Source organism: Helicoverpa zea, chromosome 7 (assembly GCF_022581195.2).
Source record: "Helicoverpa zea isolate HzStark_Cry1AcR chromosome 7, ilHelZeax1.1, whole genome shotgun sequence".
NCBI classification, from domain to species: Eukaryota; Metazoa; Arthropoda; class Insecta; order Lepidoptera; family Noctuidae; genus Helicoverpa; species Helicoverpa zea.
The window spans coordinates 4,735,784-4,758,062 of record NC_061458.1 but is presented as its reverse complement, the minus strand read 5'-3'; the positions used below and the strand labels follow the sequence as shown (position 1 = coordinate 4,758,062).

Below are 22,279 nucleotides of genomic sequence, written 5' to 3'. Positions count from 1 at the left end.
AATTAAATAATAAATGTAGTACAACTTCGCAATATGGTTAAGCAAGTGTAGTGTTCACTAGTGACACCATATTGGACACTATTATTGGTATCTACGGTATTGTTCGAAAGAGTTACCACGACCCTTGTAAAAGGCCTACGATGGAACCAGATGGGTTTTAGTCAGTAAGAGTCTGACACTCCCTCACGCTGCTAACCCACTGCGGGAGGAGTCATTTGATGATTTTCCTTAAAAAAGTGCTATGGGTATATGATAATGTCATGCACATACATGAGTGAACCTGAAACTATATTTTTTGGGTAAAACTCTGGATTTAATAGGAACCTAACTGACCTAAAAGAGCGTCTTCTTTATAAACAGTGTTAACACAACAGTAAACGAAGACCTTGTATTAGATTATCTCTTTTACCAGCATTTAGTCTTTATTATAAAAAAAAAACTTTAACCGCCCGTAACTTCCGTGGGTAGACATGATTAAAAAGTCTCGCTACAAGTCTGGGGATGAAGAGTTATTTTTATCACAAAGGCATGAAGGCAGCTTCGTTACCTTGATAACTAATAGATAAAAGCTAATGGGTAATAAAAAACTGTTTTTTGTGAATCATTATAGTTTTAGTAATAGGCTATACTGGTAAAAATTGAGTTGTAAAATTCCACCTGAACACACATAGTTACAGACATACATACATTGCAAGTTAAATAAAAGCTTGTAAAATAACTAGAAACTTACTTTCTGAACATGAACCAGATATACATATGTAGTAGGTAACTTATTATCTTATTCTGACGTATAAGCTAATTTAACAAGTTTCATGAAAACTTACGTAGAGGTATTCGTGTATATGACACACAACTATTAAAACAATCGAATATCCAATCTTCATCGTAATTATTTTATAGTAAACTAGCTTTTGCCCGCGGCTTCGCTCCCGTCAACTGACTTCTCTACTTTACCCTATTTTTTTTCATAAGAACCTTCTTCTGACAATAACAAACACAACAAAAGAAGAATTAGCCAAATTGGTCCAGGCGTTGTTGAGTTATGCGCTTACCAACACATTTTGCGATTCATTTTTATATTATAGATAATCTAGCTACCTAAATATCTGAATCCATTATAATAATACAAAGAGGTAATGCTATCGTTTTGACAAGAAATAAGACCCCTCGTTAGCCGTTTTGTTATCTGTGAAGATAATTTCTAGGAAAACGAGAGGGGCTAAAATATTTCTTAGCAAAAGAATTGTATTAACTATTTGCAATCTTCGGTTTTGACCGCGAATATAAAGATTAAAATTATGATCAAACATATTGGTTTCACACTTTTCCCGCAGTTTCATCTGGATAGTGTCGCTTTCCTTCAGTGAAAGAATGTTTCACTCCGGTTCAGTAGTGTCGTAGCTTTTTTTGTACAAACAAACGAACAAAAATGTTTCCTCTTTATATTATTAGTAAAGAATATCAAGTCTTAGAACTTTAATGTTGTGTAACAATTAATCTAGAGCTAATAATTATTTTGTCAAAACAAACTGCAGAAAGTAGGCCATTGGAATGATTACGAAGACAATTATAATAATTAATTACACCGATAATGTTAAGTATGCATTTATCTTGACTGCACTAATCATCAATATTCTTCGGAACATTTTAAGAGGTCAGTTATTCAATTACTCATCAAAGTTAGACTGATGCCAGTGTATATTGTACTAAATGTTCTCTCACCTTACCTCAGTAAGTAAAATCAGGTTAATTATATTCACTGCTAATAATTTGAAGCTCGAAATTCTCATTAACATGTCTGTTTTCTGGCAAGAAAATATATTTGTTGTAGTGCTATTTATGTAGCTATAGAACCTTTAAATTATGACTCGCTTTGGAAGGCACGTTAACTTATGGGTTCTTGTTTTGAGTTCTACATCTTTAGCAGTCGTTACGGGAACTCTAAAGCCAGGTCTGAAAATCACTCTTATAAATGGTTTATGAATTGTTCAAGTAACTGGGTTGAGGAGGTCAAATAGACAGTCACTTGATGTAAAACACTCATTCCTCTACTGTATCTGGTTAGACTAGAAATCCACCCTATCCTAACGGGAAAAAGGTGAGCCAGATTCAATTATCCACTTTGCTAATCGAGACTTTGCTTGACGAGAAATCCAGCTATATCTTTATATATTTATACAACCACTGGCTTTTGCCCGCGACTTCGTTCGCGTGGAATAGTGACTTCCGGCAGATTTTGGTTTGACTTATAGATGGCGCTATATGTCAGGAATAAATTTTATTATTATATTTCTTTGTAATAAAAACTATCTTGTGTCATTTCTTAAGTTCCAAACTATCGTTGTACCTAATGTCACACAAATCGGTTCAGTAGTCTAGGATTGAAGAAAAGACAGACAGACAGAGTTACTTTCACATGTATAATCCTAACTAATATAGGATTCAGTTACCCAGACGTGATGATGCAACCTCCTTAAATTATTCAAGTGTTCAATTCATCAACGAATATTGCTCCAGTCTATCATGTAGATGAGACGCCATACTTATGTTCTTAGTATCCGGAGCCGCTTTCAATTTCCACATTCTAGGTCTTAAGTCTGATGAGACGCTTTAGTTATTGTAATTGGATGCCAGATAAGCGAGATTTTGTTAAGAAGAAGGTTTTGACTAGTCTATGAATTTGTTTAAAAGAGGTGTCATTGAAACTGCTTATAAATATTGCAAATAGACGAACGGTTACTTAAGTAATGTTATTTTCTTTATAATTTCTTGCATACTTTGATTTAATTTATATCATGGTTCTTATCCCAGAAACAAAACTGAATGAAACTAGGCCCATTTAAAAAGCTGTATTCTTATTTAGTCTCTCATTAAAGCAAGAATGAGTGTCTTCAAACCTCTATAGTAAATGTAAATGAAAATAACATACCTTAGTTCACTTTACGTGAAATATTATCTTACGTGTGATATTTCAGCTAGCTCTTGAACTTGTTTTGAATAAACCATTAACATATCATTAACAAATTAGGCGCTTGTTACCCGGGAGCAACAGGCAGAATTAAATATGTTTCCAATTTCGCCTGAGGCGGCAGAGCTAAAATACTAAGTATTTAGGTATTAGGTTTACCTTGTATTGAATGCTAAACAACATTACCTATAAAATAATAATAAAAAGAACTTGACTAAGTGAAGCATTTAACGTTCAATTTTGTCTTATGTATGCCTTAGCAACAATTCATGTAAATATTGCATATTGTTGCACAGATTCTCAATTTGATGAGCGAATTAACCTGTTTACACTTGTTAGTCATGCTATTTGTTATTGCTATAAAAATCAAAGTATAATGCTGAATTAGCGAGCCAAAGGTTGTTTTAAGGTATTTAGTTCTTCAGTACAGCAGATGCAATTATGATTATTACTGTGAAAGTGCATACACACTTGTACATAAATACCTATGACTTGGTCGCAGTCTTTAATCCTAATATTATAAATGTGAAAGTAACTCTGTCTGTCTGTCTGTCTGTCTGTCTTTTCTTCACGCCTAAACTACTGAACCGATTTGTGTGAAATTTGGTACAGACATAGTTTGGAACTTGAGAAAGGACATAGGATAGTTTTTATTTAAAAAAATATATATAAAAATAAAAAATAAAATTTATTCCGGACATATAGCGCCATCTATTGGTCAAACCAAAAATATGCCGGAAGTCACTATTCCATGCGAACGAAGTCAGCAAAAGCTAGTCTTCTTAATAAATATGATAACATAATTCAGGTTTTTATTTATATATCTACTTATTAATAGTGGGCTGTCAACTAACTTGGTAGTGAAATTTATTATTTAAATAAAGATGCCTAACAGTCTCACATTTATTTAGGTACTAGAATTCTAGTACATTCTATTTCCATTCATTATAAAAACTCTACAAAGTGCTTTAGAGCAGTTTGCTCAAATGTTGGCTAAGTGAATTAGACTTGACGACTTTGTTTCTTTAGTACGAAGAGCTGTACAGAAATAGAACCAACTGAATTGAGAAGCCGAGGCGACTCAATCAACTTGAAATTACACCCACATGAATCAAATTGATACCTTTTCCAAAAATGACCAGTCATCTTTTCCAAACTGACATAAATCAATCATTTCAAAAGTATGTCCCTTGAAAAGTTTCATGTAATGAAAAGGTTCGGAAAAAGACGATGATTTTCACCCCCTTTTAGAGGACCCGAACACTGCAAATTTTTAGTCGGCCGATAGTTCGTTTGGGTTCATAAATCAGTATGAAGGAGAATGGTAGTATGCACATTAATAAGTTCAGGTACATAGCTGGTATCGACCGACTGAAAACTGTGATTGCAATAAAGATTTTCTTAACATTTTTTAGCCATTGCGTCAACTATCGGCTGACTCTTTAATATGTGTGCCTCTAACTATTATAAAAACACCAACTTAGCAGATTAAACCTCGTTTACACAGAAGGAAGTACGTGCAATGAGTATTTTTGCATAATGTTATGAATATTGTGCAAGTTTAGTATGCTTTTCTCATACACTGGAATATGGAAAACAGTGAAGCTGTTAAACGGTAGCGACGCCTCGTCTTCTAAGAACGGCTTTTAAAAGGCACTTAGCATTATGTTAGTTTAGCAACTATTTTATCTTGACATTCAATTTTAAATATATAAGAGGAAATGTGTTGTAGCTAAATTCTTAAAAGGTGAAGTTCAAGTGTTTGTAAAGTTTTTATGACTTTCTGGAGACACATTTTCCGTGTACTTAGTTTTTTAGGGTTCCGTACCTCAAAAGGAAAAAACGGAACCCTTATAGGATCACTTTGTTGTCCGTCTGTCTGTCTGTCTGTCTGTCTGTCTGTCTGTCTGTCTGTCTGTCTGTCTGTCAAGACCCTTTATCTCAAGAACGCGTGGACGTATCAAGATGAAATTCACATGAAATGCTCAGGTCTGTTGTCCCTTTAAGCTGTGAAAATATCAAGCTTCTAAGCCAAGCCAATCAAAAGATACAACCGATTATGTCGATATTTTCAACAAATTCTCGACACTCGCAAAGGAATCAAAACCTACAGGGTACTTCCCGTAAACTCAGAGTCTTGAAATTTGGCATGAAGTATTGTCATATAATGCAAATATAGGAAAAATTACGAAAATCTCATTTTTTTAGTTATATAATATAAAAAAATATATTTTAATAAAATGAAACTTACTACCTTATTTCTCACGAACGAATAAAGGTATCAAATTGAAATTTATACCAAATACCTAAGTCTATTGTCCCTTTAGGCAGTGAAAAAAACAAACTTCTAAGTTAACGCGATCAAAAGATACAGCAGTTATACCGACACCTTAGACGAATTTCTGTCACACGCTAGGGAATCAAAACCTACAAGGTACTTCCCGTGAACTCAGAATCTTGAAATTCGCCACGAAGCAGCGTTATATAGTACAGATAAAGGAAAAATTGCGAAAATGATAAATTTGAAGTTACATAAAATATAAAAATATTATTTTTGCTTACACGACATAAAATATTTTTTTAATAATTATAAATTTACTAACTACCCTTTTTTACATGAACGCGTAGAGATATTAAAGTTGAAATTCATATCAAACACTTCTTAAATATAATTGCCACTAAACTATGAAAAATTTTAAATCATTCAAAGGTCATTGGGCACCTTAGTATGAAAACCATACCCACGGCGGATACGAACGAAATATAGCACAGTATAATGATAAAGGCTCTGATTTACTATGGCATTAGTCGCATCTATGTGAACCGTGAGAATCTAGAGAAAATCAGGTGTAAACATCAAATATTTTCCTCATTTCAATGGGGAATTTAAACGACCAAATTTGACGGATTTGAGAAATCATTTCTTTGTAGTGAAAGAGTATACTCGCCGTTTATTTCCATTGTCATCAGGTCAGGATCTGATGATGGAAATCCTGAGAAATCGAGGGCAACTATAAAAAATTGTAGGCATGCATAGGATTAAAACTTGATTCTCAGATGTATGTCTGGTGATACTATCAAACAGTGAAAGTTTAGAGCTTACCTGATGATGGAGAAGTGAGAAAGTCGAGAGAACTCTATGCATGTTTAAAAAAATAATAGATCCCATTAGTAGTGAATTCTCATCACCTAAAATAAAATAAGCTCCAACACAAGGTTACGTTATAAATTGTAAAGGAGTTCCCATAACTATATCTGATCTTTGCTATCGATCCCACAATGGCAGTTAAACCTATCTATGTGGAAAGTCTTCGCCAATACGAATAAAATAAGCCCAAACACGTGGTAGTTGCAACATACCGTTCAGGAGTTCCCTCGACTCTCTGTAGTCTCCATAATCAAATCAGCTCCAAACCTTCACTGTTTACAAGTACCCTCAAAAATACACTCACATGTCTGGTTTTGACTCGATGCGTGACTACAATATTCAAGAGTTGCCCTCGATTACTCAGGGTTTCCAGATCCTTTCTTTATGAAAAGTCTTTAACAATAAAAACTAGCATTGCAACCTGTAAAATCCTCTGAAACTGCTTGTCTATTATATTTTTCAAACGATCCTGGACATTCAAAGAAACGTCATACCATTCTCCACGATTTAAAACTACTTTGATTCATGTCCGCCACTTTTTACAAAGCGGGTCAGATATGCCCAATGACCTTTAAGACATAATTAGTTATTTTCAATCAGATTTCTGAATGATGACTATAAAATTTTGTATATAAATAACTTTAATAAAATAACTTTTACAAGGTACTGGCCTACTATTTTAGTTATATTATAAAATAAAAAATATTAGCTATTTTGACTCTCACGAAATTACCATAACTATGATTGTTCTAAACTGAACGGTTGGCGCGAGACTCACTTTTTATCTAACCAGGATTTGTACGGAACCCTCGGTGCGCGAGTCCGACTCGCACTTGGCCGGTTTATTTTATATTATTTTGTGTTTTCAACAACATGATATCTTAACAACAAAACCCTACTTGTTTCTGTCAAAGGGCAACAAGCGTGTGCGTATGTAATCCCTTTTCATTTATTATTTGTATTTCGTGTTATGTCATCGGTAGGTATTTTGTGAATTGGATCAACTTCATATTTATATAGGGCTTTATTTTTTAATTTATTTAGGTATAGGATACGTGTTTTTCATTAAAGCGTAAAACAATTAACTTTGAGTGGAGTTTGGCAATCCAGGCGCCAATGAAATGAATTAAAAAAAATAAAATATTTTTGCGGTGGGTGATCTGCTAAATAAATTCTAAATAAAATATATTTTGGCATTTATTATATAAGATAACTGGGTATAAATAGATATTGCAGATTAAAGGATACTGTTACTTTTGTAAGCTGTTAATTTTCTCGTAATTGTAATGAACTACCCACGCGAAAATAAAGCGTCTGAACAAATTGTTTCTTCGTGATTATAAAATAAAATTTATTTCCATTTCACTGCAGACAGAAGCGTGATTAGAATGAAAATCTACATCTCCTCAACAATTTCTTTGGCACGTATTGGAAAATTATTTTATTTTTAAACGAAGCTAAATTACCACAAAATAATTTTACTTTTTGTTATATCTAAATGGCAGGCAGATATCGATTGGAATAATGTCATAAATTAAATTAGGACCTGTAGGAGTTTTGTTAAGAATAACAAATGTATTGCTTCTAAAAAACACCCACAAACCTTTAATTCGTTGTGGTACCAAAGAAAGCAAAATATAATACAAATGGACGTTTCTTCGTAGCTCTCGCCTGAAAAAAGTGTACCTAATTTGTTCAAAAAGGAAAATAAGAGGTGCTGTGTAGGCTAAGCCCACAGCCAAGTTGTTAAAAATAATTCATTATTGTATCACAATAAATGTTATTTAAAAATCTTTCTATTTTTACTGATAAATATTTTCAAAGCTTCATTATTGGCTAAAATTCTAAGATTATTAATAGAAAGGATATTTATAATTCTACAATAGCTCACTATCCATATTTTAATTGTTACTTAATGTCACTTCTGCCTCATTTGAATGTCTCAACAACTTGTGAATGATAAGTACAGTTGTTCCAAAGTCTCTTTGTTTACTTTAGCATATAATTGCAAATCCTGAGACTATTCAGTACTATCAGATATTAACAATGAATTGAAATATACTGGAATAACAGATTTATCTCAAAGTTGAATTCCGAAATGAGAAGCATTCCGGGAATCAAGGGGAATCGCTCTGAACTGAATTCTAAGATATTTAAATCGAATAATGTAGGTAGATGTTTGTTTGGATTTCTTTTGTAGTCAAATTTTGTGACGTCTTGTGAATTTTTATACATTAATAATGTCTTCTCTAATGTTACTTGATATATTTTTTAGACATAATGGAGATTTTGTGATAACATGTTCATTATCTGAATTTAAAAACTAAGATTGATTGACTGAATTTGACTCCTTAAAAAATAACTGATACCAAATGATGAGTTTTATCATTAGATATTTTTACATATTTTATATTTACGGTAGTTATTCACCGCATTAACGAATACGACACTGCATCCTAATTAGGTACCCGTAGAAAAATGAGCGAAACTCATCCCAGAATCTCGGTTACTGACACCCACATATTTCTAGTGCGGTTGGATAAAAATAACCCGAAAATGTTACAGAGGTTGACAACATAAGGAATGAGTGGGCGTAAGCCTACATTTCTCAATTCATGCAGTATTGTTCTTAACGTAAAATTATCTCCTCATACGTGGGTGAAATGTTTCCCACATAAAGCATTTAGTAATAGGCGTTAACGTGTGGTGTCGACACATTATTATGACGTATATCCCTGTAGTATGTTTATTGTTAGTTGTGTTTGTTTACAAACTACAACACAACAGTAAAGTCAATGCACGCGTAAAATAGGCGATAATATCTGATTTAAAAACTGAATAAACTCTAAAACAACTAACTTCTTTATTTAAAAGAAGCCCACAAGCACTTTCTTTGCGTTCAAACTTCAAAAAGAGCTAGCTGATAATAAGTTACATGATATTAAACAAAAAACCTTTACAGAACAATTTGAATCCTTGCGTTTTTTGAAAAAAAAAGAGCTAGTATGTACTATAGTACTATAAAGTATATACTATAGTAGCTATCAATTGCTTTAATAACATTGCTCAATCCCTGAACAAAAAATAACAAATAAGATTTCATCTTGCCCGCTATGTTCCCACAGGTTCAAAAATCATCAATATCATACGACAATTATTTTACTATCAAAAGTATGACTACATTTTTTATCTGCTACATAATCAACATGCAATCACAATATGCAACACATTCATGCTCAGTAATTATATCTGTAGTTTGCACTCCTATCTCAATATAAATGTTTGCGTTCTATTTCTAGATGTTCATTCAGTTAATACATTATTTAAGTAGCTTCTGATTCGCTGTTATATAACACGAACAATGCTATCACTTTTCAGTTTTTTTACATTATGTTAGTTTCTCTGATAGCAATAAATTTCTTACTAATTAGTTTTACACGGTTTTTCAAAGTGATCTCATACTATATTAAGCATGATTTTAGAAATAACATAACTCCAACGTTAATGGGATAAGTACCTTTTTTTTACCACTGAGCCATTTTACGACAACTTACCACTATCAAACGAACTTGTTACCCTCTAGCAAAGTTCATTCAAGAAATCGAGATAAAGAATTCTCACAATCGTTAAAGAAAATAAATACCGAGCACGTGCACACACCACATTGCAATTATCAATTCATAGGGCGTTGCAATCTCCTACGCTGCCTTGCTGCAGCTCCCTAACTAATTGGCTACAGAATAGTAGGATCTCAAATGAGTATTTTTACACATGCAATCTGCTTGCAGGTAATTTGAAACTGTCTCGATGTTTTAGTGGTTGCAAACTGCGACCTACTGTTGCGACCCACGGAGCCAAAAGAAAAAAAAATAGGTATTCAAGGTACGCTACTACCAGGTAATACATTATAAAGTATATATGCCTACCGATAGTACAAAAACTTTCTCCATAATTTAATACCTGCTGAGATGAACGCCAAACTTAATAAACGCAAATACAATATAGATAAGTAAGACAAATGAAGGTTTTACCTTATTACTTTATCGTAGTATATTTGGTGAGCTATTATCTCGCCACAATTTAGGTACATGTCTAAAATTCCCAAACTATACCTTACCTTTTATAAAAAAACTACTTAAAAATATTAGGCATTCATTTTCTACCTATTGGATAGATACATATTTGTTAGGCTGTTTGATCACTGAAACCCTGTGCATAACTATAGATATAAACCTAGTAAAATACAAGAAAAACTCGACGCCTAAAAGTCATATCTTGGATAAAAATAAGAAACAAAAACTTTCATTACTTAAAGCATTCTCCAAGTTGATTAAAACTGTAGTTCGAGATTTCTATACAATACACTTACCTACCATAGTGAACTAGAAAAATATGCAAAATATTTTCTGTTAAAGAACTTACCTTCAATAAAAAAGAATTTAAGACCATCGCGTGACTATGGAATTGGAACACCTTTATAAAATACAGATTGGTCTTTCGCTTCCCATTCACCTAAACAAATCCAGCCCAGACAAAGGAAAGAAGTCTTAAGTAAATTACTTCATCATTTTAGGTATTATTTTATTAATGTGTCAAATTACAAAAAGAACGCTATCATTTTTTTTAAAACGGCAAGGAGTCGCATTACATAATCAGAGAAAGTGCAGCAGAAGATAAATAAGTCATCCATCCATGGATGACTTAATATTAACTAAAAATAAATATTATACAAAAACTTTGTGGTGGTTCCGTTTAACTAATGTTTACCTCATTATTTCCCAACTCTGGTACTGTCATAAACAGAAGGCCGTTTGCTCCTTCATAAAGTCCTCTAACAACTTTGAATTCAGCACAACTGGAGATAAATAGCAGGCTTCTACGTAACACTTTTGTTTCTAACTATTTAGCAGTCAGAGTCAGTTGTTAAAGGTCAGGTGAGGGTTTTCATTCACTCACAGATGATAAATTAGTTGGGTGCGAAATATACACTTCTGTACAATCTGAGAAGTTATTTTCACTCAGTAGTTACAATGAACAGATGACTGAATTTTTGTTACAGCTGTTAAGTTCAGCTATTTTCAGGTAGTTCTATTTCTACATGGCCGGTTCCTGTTGGTTTTTATTTGTTAAGCCAGTTCGTGCATAAGCTTACCGCTTTGATAGATATAGTGTTTGAACACTCCGCTTCAAATGGTTATAAATATTTATTTTTACAACTGCAATTTTTTAAGGGGAATATTTGATTAATATTTTTTAACAACTCTACCAAATAATTACATCAAGTTTAAGTGAGCTGATCAATGGTCTAGGTTTTTGTTTACTGAGTAATTGTGTTACAAGTTTTAAAATACCCCACATGCAGCCTCAGACTAAATACGAAACACTATCAGATATTTATTTAATCGTAGATATGTCGTCACATTTTAAATAGGTACGACTCCTTTAGTACACGCCCCGGCGACTTAATAGGCGTTTATAACCATCTTAATAATAGTGATAACAGCTATGATTACCACTCATCTCGGTGGTAATCACTCAATGACATCGTGGGAAGTATTTCCTCAAAAACATATTTTTTTAATTACCTACGTTTATTTGAGACAGGCGGATGTTGTAGAAGCAATTGTTTGTCGTGGTTTTGCCATGTTATAAGATTTGCTGGAGAGTGAACACCGTCGTATCTTTACGCGTGTGATGAGTATAAACGTGGATGAATGGCTTAGAGAAGTAAAGATAAAGTCTTGCAGATAAGAATGTAACTCAAATTGCGTTGCCTACAAATAATTAGCAAAAATGCGGGATTTAAATTATTACCCAATATTATTTATTACTGTTTTTCGCTCCCATAATTAATATTCCACCAAACTAGATTAATTAATTCAAAACACACTGGTCTACTCTATAATAAAATCTGTATAAATGGAACGTTCAAAATATTTGCCGATGAAAAACAAATAAGAGGCACTGATAAATCCGCTCGTGCGGCAAACAGATAACACATTACGCTAGAATTTGTTCTGACAACGTGTTTTAATTACACCGCTAAAATGTATAATTTTAATTCAAAAACTATGATTTTATCGAATATTTATTATTCAAAAAATATTCGGCGAGATATTTTTTTCAAATAATTATTTTTATAATTTTTTGGAGGTATTAAATTATTTTGGCTAGTGCTGTCAAAGATCTAAATTTTTGAATTATACGGAAGTGGCACGTGTGTTAGACGTAGAGAGCGCAGTACAGGGTGCGCAGTAACACTGACTAGCCCTATAAAGGGAAGGGAATACGCGTCCCATTCACAAGTGAGCCGACGCCGACGTCACAGCAAAGTTGGGAGTAGCCAGCCCAACTTTCAGTTGCGCTCCCGAATTCTTTTCGTGAAGTGTTTTTGTGCTACTTTTGAAAATGAAAGCGTTCCTGTATATGGTAGCTGTGGTACTGGCGTGCGATGTCGCTAATTCATTGTTTTTACCGGTAAGTTTTTTTTTTATAAAGTTTTAAACACAACTGTTGCCTTTTATAAGAAAGTTCATGCGAATCGATGATTAGAAAAAAGTTGAAGTTAATCTTTAACAAAACTGGTCAATAAAACACCTTTTAAAATGTGTAAAAAAATTAAGTAATTTAACATATATCCGTAATCTTATAGCCGTAAATTTTCTATTTGTCAATCTTTAATGCTTATCTACTAAGTGATCAAATAGAGCTTAACTAAAAGTCGTATTTGTTTTACGTTGGAACTTCTGCGTCACGTTTGACTACATTATAACAGTAATTAATAAATTTCTAACGTGTGTGCAAAATAATTAGCGTAATAGCCAGTTAATTAACTTTAGACTTTAGACTCACTCAACAATGTAAATAAGAGTATTTTTCAATTAACATTTTTATTGACTCATTATTTCTTCTCGTTTCAAGTTTGTAAGATAAAGAAGTTCCTGAAACTATTTCGTAAAAATTACATTTTATTTATACAACATAGCCCCATAAAGTACTCTTAAGCATTAAGTACATATTTAAAATCATCTTTCAATGCCAATACTTAAGATTTATATGAAATATTTCTTGTTTGAACCAATATTGCCAAATAATATTGTATAAACAGAAATCTTATTTCGCCACCATTTCAAATCTTCTACAAAAAGACACTGTCAACAAAATACTGTCCAATCATCAGAAATAGGTACTGCTGTTAATCACTTCGTCACAGAAAGAAAAAGTTCGGTCCATTGGTTAAGTTGATTACTTAGATATTATCCGTCGCTAATACGAATATTGAGATAAATATTGAACGAAAATCTTTTCTACGCATCTTTTTTTGGAATAAATACTCTTTTATCAACTTGGCTTTGTTTGTGCTGGAAAGATTGAATAAAGAACAACGTATTTTGTTGATTACAAAGAAAAAATAATTACTTATGTTCGAAAATAGAATGCATCAATTTAAAAAGGCCAACACAAAATAGTTTTATTACCTAGTAAGTACAAAAATTTTCAACGCAAGCTTTCAAATCACGGTGTAAGTTTTATAAAATCAACAATTTTAGCAAAATGAAGGCAGTGAAAGTTTTCCTTTTCTTAGTTTAAACAAGTTAGAAACCTTTATAGACATAACGACACGAAATTAAGGACTAGTTCTTGGAAGTAACCCGTTCAATTACGTGTTTCCATTAAGAACAAGTTTTCTGTTTTCTTTAGTTTTAGGATTCAAAACGCCTGATTTTTTTTTAATGTACAAGAAAATTGAGACTTCATAAGGTTTAAAAATTACTGTGTTGCTTTTTCTGGAATAAAATCTTTTATTTTATATATAAGGCGTCTACTTCTGGTCGATTGTTCGAAAGATACGCGGTCCTGGTACACAATCAAAGAGCTTTAGAAGGAATCAGAGGCGGGTTTCAGTCATTAAAAATACTCTCCAATACTTCCCATTTCTAAAACAAAGGCTTCCACTTAAATAATAAAAAGATATCTTGAACTTATACAAACTTACTTGCAACTTCACTGCAATGCCACAAAAATACTAGACAAAAAATATCACAACTTAATTAGTTTGAGAAATTTGGGTTTCAAAAACTCACATGTAATAAAAAAAAATCTTAATCGAACTAAATAAAATAACTTTATTGCTTTAAGTAAATATACATTAGGAATTTATTTATTTATTTATTTATTTATTTATTTATTCTTAGAGAAGGCTTACGGACTAATCACAATATTATAAGTAACATATTATATAACTAAATTGCCAACAACAAGCCTCCACAGATAATTTCAATCTATCGATATTTACAACAATATGTTACAGTCTTTATAACATAATTTAACATATTAACAATTAACATAATGTTACAGTCTTTATACCCTAGATACCTTCAGTTTGATTACAATTGCTAGCCAGTTACATTATTTAGAATTTTATTTAAAATCATTCGCAAAAGAACAGTTTTGCCAAACGTCGCCTTACTACGTTAGACTTTGTGCAAAAAAGGTCTATGTCGAGATCCCGGGGTAGTGAATTAAAACTACGTGCACTACGTGAGAAGAACGCGTTACGTCTATACTTCGTGGAAGCAAAAGGTACGTGAAGCAGCGGTCGCTGTCGGAAACCAATGTGATTGGTACGCAGTTGTACTTTTCCTAGTAGTTCAGGACAGTCGACCGCTCCATTCGCGATATTTATCAATAAACATACGTCATTGATTTCACGCCTTTTTTCCAGGGGTAAAAAGTGGTACCTCTTACAACGATGAACATAATCTTCCGACCATTGCTGTGCCTTGTAATCTAAATATCTTAGAAATTTACGCTGAACCCCTTCAATGCGTGTCTTATATATTGCATATTGTGGGTTCCAAACCTGGGACGCATACTCCAAGTGACTGCGTACGTATGAGCAGTATAATATCTTAATAGGCTTTAATGATCGAAAACAGGCTGTAGTTCTGATTATGAATCCAAGGGCTCTGAATGCTTTATTCACAATAATATCAATATGTTGGTCATATAGTAACTTACTATCTTGTGTGATTCCAAGATCTTTCATTGTTCCAACTTTGCTGATGATTTCACTGTTAATCGTATATTTGGAATCTATTACATATTTTCGACGTGTGAAGGCCACATGATAACATTTTGCTACATTTAATTGGAGCTTATTGCATGTGCAGTATGCAGAAAATCTGTTAAGGTCGTCCTGTAGTTGTTGTGTATCGCTAAAATTACGTATGACTTTGTGTACCTTCATATCATCGGCATAGAGTATGATGTAAGAGTGCTTAAAACATTGCCTAATATCCGAAATAAATAAATTGAATAATAGGGGTCCCAAGATTGAGCCCTGTGGCACGCCCGATGGGATTGTGCACCATGCTGACGTGTATCCATGAAGTACCACAGCCTGAGTCCGATTGTTAATATAAGAGGTGAACCAACGAAACAGGTCACCGTGTATACCGACTGATAGTAATTTCTCTAAAAGTACCTGATGATCTATACGGTCAAAGCACTTACTATAATCGGTATAAATCACGTCAACCTGTGCGTGCCCTTCCATACCCGAAGTTATGTATTCATGTGATAATATAAGATTAGTTGTCGTTGAACGCTTTTTAAGGAAGCCATGCTGTTCATCGCCAAAATTAAATTGTAGTGCCGAGTAAACGTCATTATATACTATTCGCTCCAGTATTTTTGAGAATAAACATATTTTGGATATAGGTCGATAATTTCTAATATCTGATTTATCCCCTTTCTTAAAGACTGGAGTGACGAATGCCGACTTCCAAATTTTTGGCACATACCCCTCACTTAAAGATCGTCTTAACAAAATACATAAAGGCTCCACTACGCTATCAGCACAGTTAACTATAAAGATGGGTGGTATAAGATCAGGGCCACCTGATTTAGAGAGGTCTAATGTCTTTAACAATTTTAACACATGTGACTTATCTACCTCAATGTTACTTATAGACATAGTCCCATCCCCACGGCAAGTACTGTTAAAAGAAATGTTTAGATCTGGTTCTTGGAATGTGGAATAAAAATAATTAGCAAACAAGTTGCTAATCTCCTCACCAGAATGCGCTGTTATGTCGTTATATTGCATTACATTGGGTAACGTGCCTGATTGCATCCTATTCTTAACATACGACCAGAAAGCTTTAGGATTTTTTATTATAGATGATTCAATTTTATCTATATAAATGTTGAAACATTTTTTATCCATGTCCTTTGCCCTTGTACGCAGTAAAGAAAATGAGTGATAATCGGATAGGTTGCCGTATTTTTTATATTTTTGATGGTATTTATATTTTTCTTTAAGAATTTTAATTAAGGCCGAGTTATACCAAGGAGGATAAGTGGAAAACTTTGTCGATTTTAATGGTATGTGCTTGTCTCTTACTTCATATAATTTATTGTAAAAATTTGCTACGGCGTCATCAATTGACGTATAATCTTTATGTAACAATGGGGTCCAGTTTACCTTGTTAAGTTCGGACGCAATGGCTGAGTAGTCACCGATCGAGTAGTGATACCGATTAGTTATATTGTGGTCTAACTTATGAATTTCTACGAACTCGGCAAGAATAAGTAATGGTTTGTGATGTGAATCAATGGGGATATCTAACGGGTCAGCATTTTCAGTAACACGCACGATATCGTTAGAAAAAACGAGGTCTAAAAGTCTGTCATTAACGTTACGTTGACCGTTATACTGCGATAAACCATAAGTCTGAACAGTATCGAAGAATTGTATAATATGCTCACCTGAACTAATCCGTGGTAATAACTCCGCATTGTTAGTCGTACTTTGACACCAATCTACATTTTTTCCAAAATTAAAATCACCCAAAATTACAAACTTATCCAATGGATGAGTTAGCAATAAATTATTGAGTTTATTTGTGTAATTAGATAACTGAATGTTGAACGAATTACCTGTATTTTCACTGCAAAGGTACAGCCCGCATAAATGTAAACTATAAGTCACTTGAGGTCTAGATCGTTTTAGTCTAAGGGACACCCAGATATCTTCAGCAGTGCTACACCAACATTTTTTACCAATTGCCGTTATTTCACTTTTGACCGCAATCAATACACCACCACCTCGTTTTTGTGCGGTACGAGAATAATCGCGATCACGTCGCCAAACAAGATAGCGATTGTCAAATAACTCACTACTATAAATACTCTCGTCTAACCATGTTTCGGTTAAAACTATAACATCATACGACTTAGAACAAACACTACGAAAGAAATCAACCGTCTTCGTACGCAGTCCGCGCACATTTTGATAATAAATATTAAGTGGAGCCATTCCCAAGATGAACTATAGCGAAATTAATTACATATTCATAATGCAAATTTACGTAGTATTTTAAAAGGCACAGCAAAATTTCATCATTTAATTCATAATCAATACTATAATAATTAAAAATGCAGGTAGAAATAAATAACCTAACAGAAAAGATTAGTAGGCACAGCAATACACAGTAAACCACAAATGAGTATTTTGAGTGCAGCTTTTGAATAGAAAAAACAAAAGGCGATAACCGGTAGCAAGTCGACGGTAACCAGTAACATTTAGTAAGAAGTGTTAATGAGCGGTGTGGAAAAAAGGACTTTATTGCAAACGTATTTACGCTGATAATGTAATAGGCTAGACTAATATTAGAGAAGTTGAACTTAAGAATATTGCATTGACGCACTGTGACACTGTGCAGCGTCAATAGGAAAACACGATTAGCACGCCGTGGGAAGTGATTCTCAAACTGAAGATAATAAACAACTAATGAATACAAATTAAACAATACAACTAAGCGAATGTTATGTAAATATATGAAAATTATACTATTTTTGTTAGATCCTTTTCTGATTTGACCAAGATCACTGGGGTGGTATCCGATTTTCTTACGTGGATCTTTGCGTGTTTGACCCACACATACTGAAAATTCATTTCTGCCGCGGTCTTCTTTGCTTTTGACAAAAGATTTTTGTTTTTTGCGGTAAGGTGGTCATTTATAAATACTTTTTGATTACCGGACAGCCCTAATTGACTGACCGTGAGTGGCGATGTCTTCAGTTCATATCGGGCCGCAGCTATGAAGTCTTCTTTTATATATCTGTTACAAAATCCTACTATTATAGGTTTGATGTGTTCTTTTTGCTGAGATGGAACTCTAGATATAAAGTTAATTAGATTTTTAGATACCGGATAATTAATCCTAGCTCCAATCTTGGTCACAATATCAATAAGGTTTTCATTGTGAGACTGTGGAACTCCCTTTAACTCGATGTTGTTCATGCGAAGCCACTGTTCATTCCTATTCGAACCTTCCTCTAGATTATCCATACGTTCCTGGAGTTTATCAACTTGACATTGGACTTTTTCCATTAGGACAATGCGCTGTTCCATGTCATTAATTTTCGATCTGAATTCATTGACGACGTCGGAGAATTGAGTATTCATAGAAGATTTAAAGTCCAGAAATTCTTTTTTCAGGGCTAAAACTTCCTCTTTTAGGCCTTCTAATGGTGCAAATTTTGCCGACAGGGCACGTATCTCAATCAGGACAGCTTCGGTGCCTGTGGGGTCCGATTCTGAGTCAGGTCTAGGAGAGTTTGGTGGATGCGCAGATTCTGTTGGTTTGCACTTCACGCAATGCCAATTAAGTTTTTTGTCCTTGGAGAGCCTCTGGTAGCCCGACTTGGTGACTCCTGCACATTGGTAATGCAACCAATGCTCACATGTTGCGCAATGAGCACCTTCCGATAAATTTTCACTGCACACACCACACTTTTCCATTTTATAATGTAGTGGCTGAATAACGTATTCGAAGGGAAAAAAAAAATCTTTGAGAAACACTGGTTTTCTATTAGAAGACGATAGTAGTTTAAGTTAAACACGACCGAAAGCAGCGGGGCTTACGACCGGATTGAGCTTTATAATGATTTAGCTTTTAAATAATTTATAATGCGGAGTAAGCGATGTCGCTTACTCCAATCGAAAAAGAGGATAAAATATAAAACTGTCTCGAATAAACTGCGCTCGTATGCATCAAGGTTCGGAATTTAGTCGTAATATGGAACACCGGTAAGTGAGTAAAATCACGCGGCGTCTACCGCCGTGCACGTAATGCTCGTTCATTCGTAATAACTGACAAATGTACTGCGCTATTTGATGTATTTCGAAGAGCATGATAAACTGTAGGTCCCGGCTGTCACTTGAACATCTTTGGCAGTCGTTTTGGTTGGTCAGAAGCCAGTAAGTCTTGTTACCATTCTTACCTGGGTGGTGTTGGGTAGTTCGGGTAACTGGGTTGAGCAGATCAGATAGGCAGTTGCTCCTTGCAAAACAATGGTACTCAGCTACAACAGGTCAGGCTGGAAGCCGACCCCAACATAGTTGGGAAAAGGCTAGGCAGATGATGCACTGCACTGTTTCATAAATACGAAGGAAAGCAAGGAAGGAAGGGTTTTAATGATTTTATAACCATCTGGATCAGTTACAATAATCTTGATGCCGTCAAAATATCGTGTCAACATTGGTTGGGCATACGAAATTAAACTGATAAGTTAGTGAGTTGTCAAAAATAAATAAGTTACTTACCACAACTTGAATATATTTCGTAAAAATTATTGACATAAATGATTTTTATATGGGATCCTTATTTTTTTTCTTTTTGCCGTTTTTCTTGAGGTAAATGTTTCTTATATTCCTTTTCGTTCAGGTTCATCGAAAGAGCTTCTTGTTTCGTATTTTTCACGGTTGAGATAACACAATGCACTTGAAATTAGCTCGATATTGTAAGCGATAAAACGAGATTGAGAATAAGTATTTTTCCTTTTTTTTACTATATAATCTAAATTGGCAAGATTTTTCGGTAAGTTTCCGATTTCAGATGAGTTTTAACTTATCCTTCGTTGACTACCTTTCCTTTAATAATATCATTTTTAAACGATTTTGGTAAGGTCTGCTTTTTAGCCCAAGTCAACGGCACTACAATATTTTTCGCAATACTTATTGATACAATGCATTAAGATATGAGCTACGGTGCTACAGACAGGCAGACAAATAGGTACTCATAACGGTCAAACTTGTAACACTTTTTTTGCCCCGTGGATTAAAAATCACTCATCTTTGACTACAGTCGCCTAACTTACGTGATCAATCACATAATATCGGCAAGTCGTACATACTAAAAAAAATATTGTACTTGCTAACGGCCAGTTTCTTCATCAAAAGTTAAAGTTAAAGTTATGTCTAAAGTAAAAGTAACGGTCAAATTCGTTTTTTCAAGGCTAAAGTGACAGCAAAACTAATAGAAAAATTGAATTTAACCGTTACTTTTACTTTAGACATTACTTTAGCCATAACTTTAACTTTAACTTTTGATGTAGAAACTGGCCGTTAGTATACTAAAAGTCGAATTTAGTTAAACTTTCTTTGCGTATCTGATGACCGCAACAGACAAGTCTGTCAAAACTAGGTTAAAAGTACTTTGTACTCTGCGTAAAAGAAGGTGAGGTGACAATGCTCTCAGAATCTTCAGTTCACAACTTTTAAGTAGAGGGACAGAACTTAAATAAAAAGTCCATTAACTTGTAAAACTCGAGTCTTAATGAAAAAAATGTGTTAAATTAACAGTTTGTAAGTTTAAGTGCCAACTTTATAGTACAAGAAAAAGTTTGTGTCTTTCCTTCTTTCTTTTTTTTTCTTTTGAAAATCCTCTGCTCATCGACATTTGTTACATCGATGCAATAAAAGACTTTTAGCTGACACTGAGTCAACGGACAGTCTAAGTTGATCCTAACTTCCTACTATTACAAGGTATTTTCACCATGTAGGTAAGCAAGAGACAGTAGAATTCACCAATACTCTGTAGTGCACTGAAATACATAGGGACTGTTCTAAAAATAGACCCCTGTGACAGACAAGCTGACTTTGTCAAAGCAATGTGGCTATTCCGAAACACGAAATGTATGATGTAAATATCGGATCACAGGTACTTACTGTAAGTACATATGTACAGACATAATATGAGGAAGATCTTAAGTATCAGAGACACGGTACATGATTATCGAGTCCTCTTGAAGCCGCAAATCGTTAGAGAACCGGACAATCTCGAGTATAGAGGTTGTTATCCCGCCGCATTGAAGTTCTAACAACTGTTCTATTGTAATCTACTTATCATATTAGATGTTATGTAGGCTGATTTTATTTTATTTACTTTATATTGCTATTTATACCTTTGTTTTTTAGATCAGGCATAACTATGTTATGTCTGCATATACTTTCTCAAAACTATGAAGCCTTTTTATCCGATTCCTAACAACGGTCATACATCTCGGTTAACCGCTTCATGGTGATCTTATTCTATTTTTGAAAAATTCCCGGGAAGAAAACGAACTCGTAGGTACCAAGTGTGTCCATTTCAATGTCAAAGAGAGTTAATTTGTTTGAGTCAGATAAAGCAAAAGACAGAATTGTGTTAAATATACTTTCAGGTATCATTATACGTGACATAATTGCATAAGCACAGTGACATTGAGCGTCTTTACGTAAACAGGAAAATAGCATCATTTTCATACTAGGAATCGGGGTCTCAACATGAAAGTACCCAATGTCCAATTTGGATTATGCACATAATTACAGCAGATTTACCGACGGATGCTATAAAGGTTTTTTACCCTGGTGCGTGAAGTGGTTCCTGGAAGCTAAACCGCTGGCAGAAACTCATAGGTATTATAAAATAACATTAAATATTATCAAACCTATTTTTTATAACGGCCTACCTTGAATACGGGACTGTTTAGCTAAGTTATATTGTATTTACATTACATCAATTAACATAATAAAACAAATAGGGAAGCTGTGCTTAAAGTTAAACACGTCACGAAGCTTTGCGAATTACATTAACCAAGTTTATATTTAATTAATTAAAAACCGTTTAAGATTATCGTAAACAAGTCAAGAGCAAGCAGATTTGTAAATACAATTATAACTGTCTTAATATTATTAGAACGCGCAAAACAACACCAAGGTTAAATGAATGTTCTAACAATATCCTTGCATTTGAAAATCTCAAAATAATCAAAAATAGTCACTTGAATATTTTCCTCGCAAATAAAAATATATAGGTAACCATACTTTTCTC

General features: G+C 33.7%; 2 protein-coding genes across 2 annotated transcripts in view; one reads left to right on the top strand and one right to left on the bottom strand.

Annotated features, from left to right (window-relative positions):
• The first annotated feature begins 11,942 nt into the window (after nt 1–11,942).
• Nucleotides 11,943–22,279, top strand: part of LOC124631981 (corticotropin-releasing factor-binding protein) — a 35,660-nt gene continuing 25,323 nt past the window's right edge. Inside the window, exon 1 of the mRNA XM_047166635.1 lies at nt 11,943–12,593. Within this exon, the coding sequence (XP_047022591.1) occupies nt 12,525–12,593 (69 nt within the window). The 5' untranslated portion in view covers nt 11,943–12,524. The remainder of the gene's footprint in view (nt 12,594–22,279) is intronic.
• Nucleotides 17,939–18,971, bottom strand: LOC124631982. The gene has a single exon (XM_047166636.1). The coding sequence runs from the start codon at nt 18,925–18,927 to the stop codon at nt 17,968–17,970; it is 960 nt and encodes a 319-aa protein (XP_047022592.1). The 5' UTR covers nt 18,928–18,971; the 3' UTR covers nt 17,939–17,967.

Coding starts and splice junctions, on each gene's coding strand:
- LOC124631982 (XM_047166636.1), bottom strand. CDS start 18,927: ATGGAAAAGTGTGGTGTGTGCAGTGAAAATTTATCGGAAGGTGCTCAT.